Source organism: Centrocercus urophasianus, unplaced genomic scaffold (genome assembly GCF_019232065.1).
Source record: "Centrocercus urophasianus isolate 14NV4802_14NV808 unplaced genomic scaffold, USGS_Curo_1.0 seq_24, whole genome shotgun sequence".
Lineage (NCBI taxonomy): Eukaryota > Metazoa > Chordata > Aves > Galliformes > Phasianidae > Centrocercus > Centrocercus urophasianus.
In genome coordinates, this window is record NW_024884800.1 from 3,409,086 (window position 1) to 3,423,964 (window position 14,879).

At 49.3% G+C, this 14,879-nt stretch overlaps 1 protein-coding gene across 1 annotated transcript; it reads right to left on the reverse strand.

Moving 5' to 3' along the window:
• Positions 1–478: 478 nt before the first annotated feature.
• On the reverse strand, positions 479–8,386 carry RAP2C (RAP2C, member of RAS oncogene family). The gene is made up of 3 exons (XM_042825310.1): positions 8,099–8,386; positions 6,128–6,447; positions 479–2,027 (listed from the first exon to the last, which is right to left on the reverse strand). The coding sequence occupies exons 1-2, from the start codon at positions 8,369–8,371 to the stop codon at positions 6,169–6,171; spliced, it is 552 nt and encodes a 183-aa protein (XP_042681244.1). The 5' UTR covers positions 8,372–8,386; the 3' UTR covers positions 479–2,027; positions 6,128–6,168.
• Between the last annotated feature and the right edge of the window lie 6,493 nt (positions 8,387–14,879).

The window sequence follows — 14,879 nt, forward strand, 5'->3', positions numbered from 1 at the left end:
TTTTTTTTTTTTTTGGCTGAGGACCATGAAAATGAACACTGCTTTGATAACTACCCATAGGAATGAACCACTGATTAATACCAACCAACTTTTTCCACCCTCAGACAAAGGAAAACTAAGATCTTCAGGAATTACTTTTATTTCCTATTACTTCCTTACAACCTACAAAAAAGATCAACAACCACCACTTTAAAAAAAAAAAACCCTACTCTGAGTACAAGGTTTGGTTTAATTTTGATATTAAAGTGCAAACCTAAATATTAGCCTCAGCCTGTTGATAAAGTTTGTACAAACAGGGGAAAAAAAAACAAACAGACAACATTTCAAGTAACCCCACAAGAAAATATCAGGTGTTTTGATACCCAAGCAGGAAACCTGCTCTTCTCTTCTCATCAGGATTCAAACTCAGTGCTGAAGGTAGACTCAGAATCTGTATTTCTAAGCCAGCTTGTGTTATTACCAATGAAACACATTAATGTTGAGATACTGGTGTCCTTTATTGTTTCAAATGCCATCATCCACAATACATTTCGTGAGTTCGAAACTGCTTAACCTCACATATCCATCACTGCTTTTACTGGAGCTTTTCTCCAAGGTATTTAGCTATTACAGGGCAAGAATGTACATTTCTAGAAGCATGTTCAAATGACTAAAGCTGGGCTCCTAAAAACCTAGAACTTTGGTGCAGTAGGTGAGCTGCAGTTATTAAACTTCTGCAAAGAAAAAAAATCACACATTTTAAACCACTGCTAAAAAAAAAAAAGCTCTCATGGATGCAACGTGTGACTAAAACTGAACAAAACGGTTTCATCTGTCCTTTGTACATTTCCATTCTGCTCTTTATACCTGTGTTATTGTTAAGATTTTCAAGTATTCAGAGAAAATGTTGATCAGGTAAACAATATGGAAGGCAATGGCTGTTTAAAGCACGCTTGCAGTTAGTATCACTGAAACCTGGTGCTTTTCCCCTTGTTACACCAACTTGTCTCTAAAATTAAACTTGTTTATTGGGAAAAAAACAAACAAACAAACCTAAAAAGCAATTTGTGACAGTGCAAGAAAAACTTTTAACAAATATTGCTTTAAAATATTATTCAGAAAGACAAATATTAGGAACTACAAAATGTAAAGTGATCTTATTTGCATTAGATTTACATGTGCAGAGGTCTACCAGATGTCGCTTGCTGTGCCAGGCAAAGCTGAGCTGCCCCGACCAGGCACACAGCCCATTCTGAAGGATACATTATCCCTTTCCAGAGGCATTGAGAAGCTGCATGTAAACAAGCAAGTCGAGAAACTCAGTAGACAGAACAGAACGCTGCCATTTTCCAATGCTACAATGGTTGTTTTCTGATTAAGGGAGTTTAAGAAACCCACGATTGCCCAAAAAACATCAGCTGGAGACTTCAGGCCCCGTTCAGATCCCTGCTGCCCAATCAGACCAGTTACAAGCAGCATCACAGCTGCACTTGCCAAGAAAAGGGATACTGCATCCACACAACAGAGGTGCCTTCAGTATCTCTCCATGACACTGTCACACGTAAACAGAAAGTCTCAAAGAACGACCGGCTGCATCGGAGGAGAAAACTTTGCCAAGAGAAAGAAGCACTGATGCGAGGTAATATACAGAAGTAACCATTTGTTTAAGGCTCAATTTATTCTCCATTAAAACTCTCTTTTAAAAGGCATTGAGTAGGTAATACTGAGTTTAAGTATTTAATAAATACAAGTTCAGAAATTGATTAAAGAAATCAATTAAAATATTAAAAATGAACTCTTGCATATTAGCCATTATATGAACTTAGAAAGCTATAAAAGGACTGATAGATAAAGAACAGATTTTAAACTTATGGTAAACATGCTAAGCATTCTGATTAAGGTGTGTGGATCCTGGAGGCCACCAACCTTATGCACTTAGATGTATGGCAATGTGCTGTAATAGAGACAGGTTTACCAAGGCTCAGCTCTGCAACCTGGGCTGAAAGTTCTCCAAAGCAGCATCTGTGCAAGTTTCCTCTGAGTTTTATCTGAAATGTAAACAAAATAAGCAATGAAAATCACATGCAATACATATTCAAAGCAAACTCGGCTGCTTCCACAGCGTGGAACTAAGCTCCAAAGCAGGTCTTTAAACCCAGTGGCACACTTGAAGCTCTTTTCCTCTAATCCTGGTACTGTAAGAGGCAAATAGGTAACAACCATTCACCTCCTAACAGCTGCCCCTAAGGGACACTCAACTGTTTCTGAGGATGTCCGACAGCTGAGGGAACTTCAGTGCTCCTCTGGAGTGATGATGGGCTTCACATTGGTGGCACGGAGTCCCTTCACCACTGAGCAAAGCAAAGGCACAGAACACAAGGCCTGGGAACAGGCAGGTGAGCCAACCAAGGTGCTTTGACATCTGAGTTCTCAGCACTCTGATCCCCTACGTTACCACCAAAAAAGCCCTTAATGTTTCTCAGCTTCACAGCAGGGCAGCATCGTGTGCTGCTGTTCTTCATCATGCACAAAAATGTAACCTTTATCAGCACTGCCCAGGACATTTCTGTATCTCTGATGTTCATGGGTTACGGATGTGAAAGGTCCCTGCACTGCTGGAAAAGAATTCAAACCAAAACAAAGCCAACAGCACTTAGATTTCAGTAGTGATGCATTAGACCTACTTAATACACCTTCCATCTTTGCTTGGAGCACAGGAGGCAAACCATTTACAGGGCAGCTCTTCATCCTACCAGATTTGATCCATCCCAAAACTTCACCTAAATGCAGCACCCAGAGCTGTGGCCAGCACAGAGTCACATGGCACAGTAATCACAGAAGCAACAGCTTCCTCAAAATGCTCTTTCAGCATCCGTGTGTTTGCATATCAGGGAACACCCAGTGTACATTTCTGATCTTGCCATTTGACTTTATTGACTACAGTGAGCACCACCAGGCCGGCCTTCCTCACCCAGGACGTTCCTACCCTCCTGTGAGCAGGCTGAAGGGGGATGTTAGAAAACCTGGTAAGACAAATTTGTCTGTGTCACAGTCACACACAGAAGACAGCACACGTTCAGGTTCAATCCCTAAGGAGCACTTTTCCTTCAGCACTTGATGTCAGTTAGCCATGAATGGAGGGAGCAGAAATCACCAACCAGGGCCAGCCAAAAGTGTTCTCAACCTGTTCAGTGCCTCTAAAGAAGACCTTCAACAACAGGCACTGTATTTCAAAGATGTAAAAGATGAAACACTGCCACACTGAAAATACAGGAGAAAGGCTGGACTGAGCAACGGGGAGCAGCTACTGGGAATCTCACATCTCTGAATGCAAGAATGAGCTGACAGAAGACCACTGCAGAAGCAGGACAGGGAGGGAAACATATTTTAAAAGGAAGTGTGGGTTATTCTGATTATGCACATGTTCCAGCCTTCATCTCACCAAAGGCTGCCTGGAACAGTAACTCAAAGTCATATTACTCCAGAAATATTGTTAAAGAACTGACACAATGTCCTGTGGATACCTCAGCAGACAGGTTGAGCTACCAACCAGAAAGACGTAAGCGATAACCGCTACTTTAAACTGATTCTGAAACAGCTTTAGATGTGACCAGGAGCAACACACACACACACACTCTCAGCCCTCCCTTAAGCTTCTCAAAAATGTAGAAGCACCACCAGTCTCTGTGCACTTCACCCCGAGCTGACTAACTAACTGGTCCACACCAAAGGCAGCTCCCAGACACAGACAGCTCACACACTGCAGAGGTGATGACAGGACGGAGCTACAGCTCAACTCCATTTCCCACACGCATGGTTTGTTGTTTTTTTTAAGACAGCAGTTTTAACTGCCTTGGTTTCACTTTACTGAGGAGGGACCACTGCTCAAGCAGATATTTGAGAAGCAGTACTTATCCCCTGGATCACAGATAAGAACATTTTCTCCTAGAGAGCAGATTACAGCTATCAGAAAACCCCATCAGCAGCTCTCCTCCACCAGAGCACACAAGACATTTATTACCAGGCAGCAGAGCTGACGAGGTCCTACCCCTAATTCAATCAAAGGGAAGGGATCGAATGGGAGCCAGGAATAAGAAAACATCCAAAAAGTGTGAGCCTGAAGTGAGAGATATTGGACAGGAGCAGCATCTCCCAGAAGCAAGGAACTATTTTGATGCTCAAGGTTTTACGTGACTCCTTGAGCATGGCAGAATGCAGAAGAAAGCCATACCACTGAAACTCAGAATCTTGTGCTTCAAGAGACCACAAAGACATAAGAACCCAGATGTTTCTTCTGAAGCAAGAGCATGCTCTGCTTAGAAAACTCATCCTGATTTGGCATAACTTAGAAGGATTCAAAGGGATCACACACGGCTCTGTTCCCTCGCACCTTAAAGCCTAAACTTCATATCTGAAGTCATGTTCCAAACTGGCTGGATTACTCAGAGGCTTCTCTTAGAAGTAACCAACTCTGGCAGTACAAATTTCATGGATGACAGGCCTTGTTCTGTCAGGGCTGAAGACAGCAATCTGCACAAGGTGAACCACTGGTAACTCAACAGATTGCTGTAACTTCTGGCCCAGTATCATAAGAGATGCTTTTATTTGTGAAACTGTCCTAGAACCTGCTGAAACTGCATTACTACGAGTGGTCCAAGATATTAACCCTGCAGCATTCATTTCTATTTTTCTCTGCTCCAGTACAGTTTGCTCACCTTTCAGCCAAGCAAACCTTGAACCTGAACACATCTTACATGGTGACAGCAGCCCTTCCTTACTCCACAGCACTGGAGATAAAATACCATGCTATCTTTAGTATGACAGCACTAGGGCCACGAGTACCTAAAATTTTACATCCACAAAGCACTTGATAACAATCTCAAAGACAAGCTTTGAGACTTCACTCTCTGACCTTACGCTCAAGATTAAAGAGGATACATAGTCCAAAGCCTCCAGTAATAACCTGTTTTCACTCTTGTCACTCAGACATAAGAAGCTCCTTTGACTCGAGTTACTAACACGGCAGTCAGAATTTAAGCTTTAATCAGTGTAGCTGTCAAGTGAGGCAGTTCTTTCCCCTGCGTTTTCAAGTCCTCCTTCATCTCTGCACTTGCCCTTACAGATTACATCAAGTCTGTCGCATCTGACTCTGCAAACTGTGGTTCTGGCAGACCAGCTGGCTGCACAGAAAGGGCCTCTTCCAAAGCAGGGGTTTGAGCTGGTACTGAAACCACACCCACAGCAGCACCGAGGAAAACAGAGGAGGGGGTCACAGAAGCACATTGTGCAGGAATGACAGTGCTGCTGCTTGCATGGGAGGTGCAGAGCCTCTTACACAGCTGGGTGAAAGGCAAGGTGTGGTACAGAAAGATGATCTCGGGGGCAAAGGGCCTTGCAGAAGACTGGAAGCAATACCCAAGACCAGTGAAGCTTGACTTCAGGGTCCCTTCTGAACACTGCACTCTTGCCACACCTCTTATGAGTCACTGGGAAAGCAGAGTCAGGCCTTGGGAGGCCATTTTATCAACAGTATTCTCTGCTCAGGAGTCTTTAGATGAAGAACACTTTGTACATGTCCTTGACAAGTACATGTGGGCTTCTAGCCACTCCTCACAGCTCAGGGTAGCTCTCTTAAACTTATTCCACTGATAAGACAGAAATGTCCTCTAAGTACATTCAGTTTCTGTACAGCTTTTTTTTTTTTTTGAAGCAAGCTCCAAGTCTTCTCGGTACAATTAGTGGGAAGCTTGGCAAGTATAATGCTATTCAAGCCCAAGGTAATTCACACTAACTTGAAAATAATTCCGATACCAAACACAATGAAACATCACAAGAACATCATTAAGGATACAGTAATGTCCAATACAGTGCTGACAGTCAAAGCAGGTGGAGGTGAGATGATGAACTTTGCTGCACTACAAAATTGCTACAAGCAAAGGCAGCATTCCCTGAACCACCAATAGTGCAGTAAGGCAAGAACTCTGTGTGACTCAAGTAATTACGTGCAACGGAACCCACGAACCTCCAGCTCTTCCAGAGGAAAACTACCTCCAAAGCTACACTACTTGGTTTCAGACTCCTTGGCACATTTTATCACGTTTAAACAGTATGCTTCTACGCTTCAGTTAGTTACAACTGTTCAACCAACCTGCTCTGTATGGCCATGACTGAGGTTTTCCTTAACTTCTCTCACTGGACGATGCAAGTTGTACAACACTGATCTTGTTTTTCAGGCAGGGAGGCATAGTTCATTTGCCTGACGATCTCAGCAAACAGTTCATCCACCATTGTTTTGCTCTTGGCTGACGTCTCCATGAAGGGACAGCCCCACTCCTGAGCCAGAGCTCTGCCTTCTGCAGACAAGACCTCTCTCTCCGACTCCAGATCCACTTTATTCCCCACTAGGATCAGAGGGACTTTCTCGTATCTCTTCACCCGGACAATCTGGTCCCTCATCGGCTTGATGTCCTGATCAAACAATCCAAGCAGTTAGTACGTGCAAGCAATCACATGAAATCACTGTATAACCACTACAGGAGCACATTTAACCAACATCACATGCTACTGAACACTGAAAACGTTTCAAAGCTTTATTACACTCATAACCATGTGGAACTAGAACTCGCAACAACTTCTACACCCACCTTTAATAATGTCTGTTTTTTTTTCTAATTTTACACACCAGCTATTCTTACATTTTATCAAACATAACCATACAAACATAAATCTCAGACAGCCTTTCAGTTCAGCTGGAGGAAGACACAGTGCAGCTGCTTTGGAAAGGTTGATTTCAGTTTTCTAAAACAAATGGTCTCAGGTCTGATGACAGCAAACCTGTAACACGACGAGCAATATCACACCTCCACACAACCCATGAGGCTGTTTGTGTTCAGTTTGCAGCTCGAGAAAGCCAATAATTTAAATAGCCTTCTCACTTGTGGAAGGCTTAAAATAATTCATTGTGAACACGTTTAATCACTTGCAAGTAACCAAATCAGATGCTGCAAGAAGACTGCATTACCTAGAGACGCATTTATTCAAGCCTGAGCTAACATCAGGAGTTTACACTTTCAAGTCTGAGTCAGCCTCCCCTGTCCCCTGACTGTTTTAAGTCACTATCAGTGCCAGCCACTAAGTTCTGCAAATTCTTGCATAGTTCTGAGACAAAGCAATTAAGTGTCTGAAGTCACTACTGTGTAAAAGACCTGCAGAGTGGTTTACACCTACAGGCTTCGCAGCAAACATGCTGTAAACAGATAAGAATAACTAAATATTAACAGGGCGGATTGCTAACTGTATGGCCATTGCTTGAATAATGGGGAGTCAGCAGTCCCCAAAACATGTGAAAATAAAGGGAGAAGCATCCCAACGCCCTTGTTTTCCAAAGGGAGCACATCTGCAGCTTGTATTCAGCTACATGGAACCCTCTGCTAAGGTAAAACTGAGCCCTCAGTAGAAGCAGACGTTCTGCTTCAGTGGGGGTGTGCGAGGTTTCTCCAAGCAGCTGGAAAACGCCCAGTTCCAAACCCAAAGCCAACACAGCAGATGCAAATCCCTGCATTGTATGCAGCGCTGCTAAACGCATGTTTCCCTTCAAATAAAGCCTCGATCCTCCAGGCAGCTTAGCCCAGGTGCTGGCTGAGACGCTTCCATTTCTAGAGAGTTTTAATAGTAGAAAAGAGATCCAGAGCCACACATTATCCAATACGGCTTCTCTTCAGCACACCACCCAGTGTTCCAGAGCACCGAGCTCATGCTGGACAGGAACGTGATTCTGGGGGGAGGGGGCGGAAAACAGCAGCTGCTTTAGCAAGTCTTAACCGAAGAGCAATAATTTTCTCTTCAAAAGCAACCGAAAAAAAAAATCCTTTTAAGAAGAGGGGGAAAAAAAAAGAGGAAGCGTTGGTTTTAATATCGAGTGATCTTCTCGCAGAAGGGGATTGCCAACACGTTTCTAACAGGGAAGTGGGAGCGGGTCATTGTTCTCCAGCGCTGCGTGGGCCTCCACAAAGCAGGCACCCCGACCGGCACCCGCACAGCGCGGGGCCCCGGCCGTGCTCACTTCGGCCCTCAGAGGAAGGCCGAGCCCACGCTTCCTGCAGAGCCCCGGCCCGCTTACCTGGAAGGACTGCTGATTGACCAGGCTGTAGACGAGGATGAAGCCCTGCCCGTTTTTGATATAGAGGTCGCGCATGGAGGCGAACTGCTCGGTGCCCGCCGTGTCCAGGATCTCCAGCACCGAGGGGGACGAGTCCACCTCGATCTCTTTGCGGTAGAAGTCCTCGATGGTCGGGTCGTACTTCTCGATGAAGGTCCCGGTGACGAACTGCACCGTCAGGGCGGACTTCCCCACCCCCCCGCTGCCCAGCACCACCACCTTGTACTCCCGCATCGGGCCCCGCTCGCCGCTCCCCCGCCGGGCCCGGGCCTAGGGCAGGCGGCAGCGCGGCCCTCGCATAGCCCCGGCCCGCCTGAGGAGAAGGGCGAGGCCCCGTCGCTCCCGCGCCGGCCCGAGGAGAAGAGACGGCCGTTAGGGCCCGGTGCTGCGCGCTGCGGCCAGGGCCCGCCGCTTACCGCCGCGCCTCACTCCATCGCGCCGCGGGAACCGCCCGGCAGCGGCCAGCCCCGCCCGGAAGGGTTACGCTGCGGCACCGGAAGCGCGCCCCTCCCCGCCGCTCTGCGCGGGTCACTTCCGGGCGCGCGCGCACCGCCCTTCTGCGTCTGACGTCGCCGCGCCGAAGGGGACGGGTTTGGGTGCGGCACCGAGGCGCCTCGCTCTCCGCCCGGGGGACCGCTTCGCGTGCGGCACCGCGGCACCGCCCCAAGATGGCGGCGGGGCGCTCGGGGCCGGGCTTCGCCTCGTGGGCGGGGCCGCCCGGGGCCGCGCGCGCGGTCGCTCTGGCGCCGCGCCGCCCCTTGGCCGCAGCGAGGAGCTTTTCGGCCTGGGGCGCTGCGTTCTGTGCCCGGCTGCGGCTCCCGCTGGGCTGCGGGCGCCAGGGGTCAGCGGGGGAGCTCCGCGCCCAGCCCGGGAGGCAGCCCGGCCGTGTGCATAAATAGCGTTATTTGTTCACCGGCTGAAAGCTGCCGGCCGGTTCTAATCGGCGACAAATGGGGGAGGGAGAAAAGGGGAAAGGGAGGATGAGGGTTACAATAATGAGATTACACGGCCGCTTTGGTTCCTTGTGCGCGCGGCTTTGTGGCGCTGCCGGGCCTTTGTGCGATGGGTGGAGAAATGAGCAGGAAGCGGGGCTGGGGGCAAAGAGCGCAGCTGGGGGCAAAGAGCGCAGCTGGGGGCAAAGAGCGCAGCTGGGCGGCACAAAGCAACAGCCGGCACAAAGCGACGGCCAGCACGGCTTGGGTTCTTCTTCCAGGTCCTGTTAATGGAGATCAGTTTGGGGTCTGTCAGATTTCCTTCCCAGCTCCCAGCAGTTGGTGCTTTATGGTGTCTGTACAGGAGGTGGAGGTCACAGGGTAGTCGTTCCCTACATCAGCACACGGCTGTCGCACTGGGCTGTGTGCTGTCGTGGTCTGCAGCCACAGAAATTGCTGCTGATGCTCCAGATGAGAACGGCTGCTGCTTCTGTCAATGGCCAAGCCCCGTGCCACACGCTCACCTCCAGCCAACAACACCTTTCTGCTGCCCCCATGCTGTCCTCACCTCGCTGTACCTCTGAGGTGTAGCACTGTGACCTGGTTTCATCTCCACTGCTGTTTTTTAGCCATCTCTTGCCAAGGAGAGCGATGCAGTGCTCGTCCCACGGGAGGGTTTGTGCTCCCTCGGCAAAACAAACCTCCTAAATGAGCATCTGGGCAGTGTTTGATTCCTGGTCTGTGCTGTTGATGTACTCAGCTGCTCCGTGCCGTGCCCTCGGCCAGCAACAATAAAGCAGGCAGTTATTAAATTAACCTGCTAAGACACAGATCCTGCAGGGATGTTCGGGGAGCAGACAGATGGCACAAGCAAAGGGCCAGGACTAATTGCAATCCCCATCTCACGAAGGTGAGAGGTGGCTCCTGTTCAGTGCTGAAGAGCCCTGCCCTGTCCTGAAGCCCAGAGAGGAGCAGCCCAGGCTCTGGAGGGAGGGAGCAGCTCTGCTGGTAGGGGTACAGCTACTTCCTCACCAGACAAAGCGTGAGCAGTGCACCGACTGCTGCTGCTGCCTCTGCAGGCTGCAGTTACCGAGCAGAGGTGGCTGTGACTCATTGCCTCTGCCCAAGCTCTGCAGCAGGCCATTGCCAGCGAGTCTGCAGCAGGTGACTGAGTGGAGGCTGCTCCAGCAGGGATAGCCAGGATTTCACCTAAGTTACACACTAGCCGAGTACATAGCACGGGTGAATATAGACAAGCTTAAGACTTTGTGTTATTTCTTCACCAACCCCGTAATCATAAAAACAGCTTTCTGTTTCAGCTCCTTCAGAGTGCAGTGAGGTCTGTCTTGGGGGCTGGAGGTGTTCACCTGGCTGAGCCTCTTAATTCTGGGCCTTTGCAGCAGCACTACCTGCAGAGACACTTTTGTTCTTTGCCAGTTTCTCCAGCCAACGTGGAGATGACTCAGAGGCAAGTTCTGAGGACTTTTCTCTGAAATTTCTTGTTTCTGCTGGGGTGCTCAAGCCTATTACTTTGCTTGCACCTAAAAAGATTCCTCCGAAGCAGTTACTGATTCTGGGGATGCACTGAGTTACAGCTGGTACAAGAAGGTGACTGGAATTTCTGGGGAGGACAATCCCAGTGCTGCTCACCTCCCCAGAACCTCGCATGTCTTGTGATACCAGCACAGCTCTCTCTCACTGACACCAGCTTCCACCAACGTCCCCAAATCTGATGGGAGGGAAATGGCCTCAAACTTTCCCATGGCAAATCACCAACGCATGTGACAGCCTCTCTCTTTCTGCACACATAGAGAGTCTTCCAGCCAGTGCTGTCATGGAGTAAAGCTGAAAATATGCCTCTCTAAGGCTCAAAAGCCTGAAGGTAACAACGAACAAATAAACCAAACCTGTTGTTTTAAACCCTAACTGAAAAGAAAGGTGGAGGAAGGTAAACATGCTGTCAAGATATACTGAAGACTTGTGAAAATAAGGCAATTTAAAACTGGCACCTAAGGGAAGAGTTCTTCCAAAATTCCACGGCTTTCCCTTTTTAATCATATTCCCTCAGCAATTACAATTCAAATGCTGCAGCACTGTGCAAACTTGTGCATGAAATGCAATGGCAGAATGAAGCAGCTAACAATCAATCAGAGTGCTACTCTCCAGTTTATTCCCATTTCAGGGGGAGAATAAAACCTAAAATTCAACCCAAATGGGGATTTGTGCAAGCACTGCGTGCCATGCCCCATCCCTGTGCACTCTTCTTCACACTCACCACTTTTTGCAGCCACAGCTGAGGATGTGCACGTGCAACAAAGTGAGCAGAGAGTTCTTGTGCGTGTCTCTGGGTCAGCACACTGCATGTGGCTCTCTGGAGGGAGGAGGCTGGGATGTCAGCTCTTCTTTCCCATCCTCCCGTCCTCGTGAAGAAGCAGCATTTCTTCTTCATGCAATCCCAAGAGAGGGAGGAGGTTCAGGTTGGGTATTGTTTGGTGAGAGGATGGTCAGGCGTGGAACAGGCTCCCAAAGGAAGTGGTGGTGGCACTGAGTTGCTGGAATTTGAGAAGTGTTTGCACAATGCTCTCAGATGTGGGGCTTGAATTTTGGATGGCCTTTGTGGGGCCAGACATGGGGCTAGATAATCCTTGTGGGTCCCTTCCAACTCAGGCTAATATGATTCTACAATTCTAAGTGTATTGGAAGCAATGTCTGGACAGACAGAGATTCTCCCCAGACTGCATTTGCAAAAGCTAACAAAACTGCCTGCAAAGTGAGAACACGGCAATCTCATTATGAGACACTTTATCAGCCTTCCTGCCATGGGAGGGCGATGGCGCAGAGCTCCTCCTTGCCAGAACTGTCAGCTCCCCTGGAAGCTGCACCTGCCTGCCTGGAGACAAGCCAGGCAACATCCAGGAGCTGTACAATGCCTTGACAGCAATTGCTGGAGAGCTGGTGGCACCAGGCGTGGGGTTGGGAGCCCTGGCCTCAGAGCCCTGCTGCTATCAGAGCCTGGCCTGGAGCCCTGGGCTCGAAAACGAGGAAGCTCCTTGAAGCCTCATTGGAGAATTCAAATGGGATGGAGTTGCAAAACAACTCATTTCTTGACTTAAAAAATGGAGTTAATATTTGTCAGCCAGGGCTGAAGAGCAGCAGGGACCATCGATAGGCTCAATGGGAAAAGCTGTGCTGCTGAGGGCTCGGGGGTCTCTGTGGTAGTCACCCATGGTCACGAGTCTTCTGTTCTGTGCTTTGTGAACTTGCTCAAGTTCATTTGGGGGATAAAAGCCAGCAGTCTGACCCTGTCTGGCCCTGCAGGTGGACACACAAAGCCCTGTAGGAAAACAGCTGTGGCCAGGGGCCCATGGGCAGTGTGTAGGCAGCCCCCAGGTGAGCCCAGGCACTAGGGAAAGCATGCTCTTGTCTCTGCCTGGTGTTGCAGCAGATCTGGAAGCAGGTGCAGATCTTGAACCCCTGTCCCTGCTGAGTCTGTGCCCCACTCCTGCCCCAAAACACTCACATTTCCCTTGTCCCAATGGGGTCCATCTGCTAGTCCAGCCCTGTGCCCCAAGTGGTTTGGGGATGCAGATCTGAGATGTTGGGGGAGAGCACTGAGGCTCATCCTCGTCCATGGACTGAAAGCTCTCCTTGATGTGGCACCTGCCTCATCGCCAACTCTTTTCTTATCTCCTGCTTTTCATTTTCCTATTTTTTTTCCCCAGTTAATCCCATGTTAAATTCTTCCTCATTCTCTTAAAATTTTACAAGTCCCTCTCTCTCTTTTTTTTTCTTTCTGTGGAGGTTTTCTAATCTCTCTGTCTCATGACTTCATACCTTGCTCTGCCACCATGCTCTGATTATTTAAACATGAGTTCTTTGCACATTACACCTGTTTGACATAAATTCTTGCATGTTCCCTGGGAAGAAAATTATCCTCTATTATCCAGTACTTTGCAGCCTGTGGGAATGGACATCGCACCAAGAGCGGCAGCAGCTCCAGTAGTGATTAGAGGCGGATAAAAGGCAGTTAGCAGCTTTGCTTTGAGTTTGGTGCCATTATCCACCCATGCCTTGTTGCCCAAACTCTGCAACCTGGCTGAAGTTGGTGGTCAGTGAGATGGGGTGAAGGGAGTTTGTCCCTGTGTGCCTCCTAAGTGGATGGAAAACCAAAGCTTCCATCAAGCTTCCATCAAAGCTTCTCTGCCCTGGGCTTGGTCCATCTCTGAGGAGTCTGGGGAAGTTTTGGGAGCGTGCTGAGGTTGCTTTTGCAGGCACAACTTGTCGCCTGCTCTTCTTGCAAAAAAGCCCAGCCTAGTGAGCATAGGAGCCTGGGAGGCTTCTCCTGCTGCTGCCATCATGCCCTGAGCTGACCCAGCCACTTGCACATGTGGGACACATGGTCCCATCCTTGCCTGGCTGTCCACTCACAGCAGGTAGGGCTGAGGTGGCACCTGCAGGAAGGATACTGGGGAGCTGCCACATCTCCACACTGCACAAGGGAAGTAGAGCTGCCTCCCCAGCCCCAGGACAGCACTGCCAGGAGCCTCACAGCAGGCCCTCGTTTTGTGTCCTCGTGGTGCAGATCTACAGTGCTGCAAAGAGGAAATCCTTCCTGCCTGATCACTGCAGCACAAAGGTTGGAAGAGGCAGTGTGGGCTGGAGCAGCCCTGTTCCCTCTGCTCCTGCCTTGCAGCCCTGTGCCAGGACTGGGCTGCCTAGTGGTGGGTGTTCGTGACTCATTATCTCTGCTTGCATCCTGATGACACATTTATTGCCAGCAGGATGGGCCTCCTGCCAGCCCGCCAGCCTTGCAGAAGGGAGGGAGAGAGGAAGGCTGGCTCTGCCAGAGCCAGACACAGTCAGCTAAGGAGACAGCAAGCACCTTCTCCTCCTGCAGTACCCACTGTGCCCCAGCCACTGGGCTGGCAGCAGTGGGGCCATAATGACAAACACCTTTAAAACATTCTGTATTAAGTGAGAAATCTGACTCTGCTTCCCCTGTACCAAGTCTTAATACAGTTCAGACCTAAATACAGCACTAATGCAAAAGCTTAAAGGATTTCCCATAATTGAGCAAAGCTGGCAGAGGGGCAAGAGCATGGGAGGGTGATTGCAGTCCACTTTCCTCCCAGCACTGCCCATGCTGTCCAAACCCAGCCACAGCCCCACCCTGAGAGTGGGAATTAAAAAATCTTCCAAGGACTCATCCTCACCGTGAGAGGCAGCCTGAAGCATGGCCAGGTGGGGGCTGCTGCCTCTTGTTCAGCTTAGCTGAGCAGGAACAAGGGGCACAGAGTGATGTGCATGGGGCCCGCTGCTTTACAAGGGGTCAGCCCCTGCAATTAGCTGCCCTGCTCTAGGCAGGCTCTTAAATTCCCCACTCCAGGCTTTGACACAAGCTGGGTGACCCCGTTTGAATGATGCAATCAATTACTCACAGCAGCCTCTGCAGCTGCATGGAGCAGGAGTGCCCTTGGCAGCTGGGATGTGCTAATATGGTGTGAGCAGGGCTGGTCTTTCCTGGATGAGCCCTGACTCCTGAGCTGTCATTGCCATTCCCTTGCCGCCCCGAGTCCCCCAGCCTGCCCCATTCTCCCTGAGGAGGGAGCTGTGCTGCTTTGGCATTGGTACAGAGGGCAGAGGTGCAGACCTCACAACCTGAGGTCACAGAGGAAACAGAGATGCTTCCTATCAAACAGAGGGAAGAAAGTAGAAGAGGTGATGGAGCAGGGTCTGGGGCCAGTGGGGCAGTGGCAAATGCCCTGGCACAAAGCAAGCCCCTGAGCCCAGGTCTGGCTGAGGGAAGAGTC

Excerpts from the sequence above, each read along its gene's own strand:
- RAP2C (XM_042825310.1), bottom strand. The coding sequence starts at position 8,371 with ATGCGGGAGTACAAGGTGGTGGTGCTGGGCAGCGGGGGGGTGGGGAAG. Across the intron at positions 6,448-8,098 it reads TCAATCAGCAGTCCTTCCAG|GACATCAAGCCGATGAGGGA; the intron begins GTAAGCGGGCCG and ends TTGTTTGATCAG.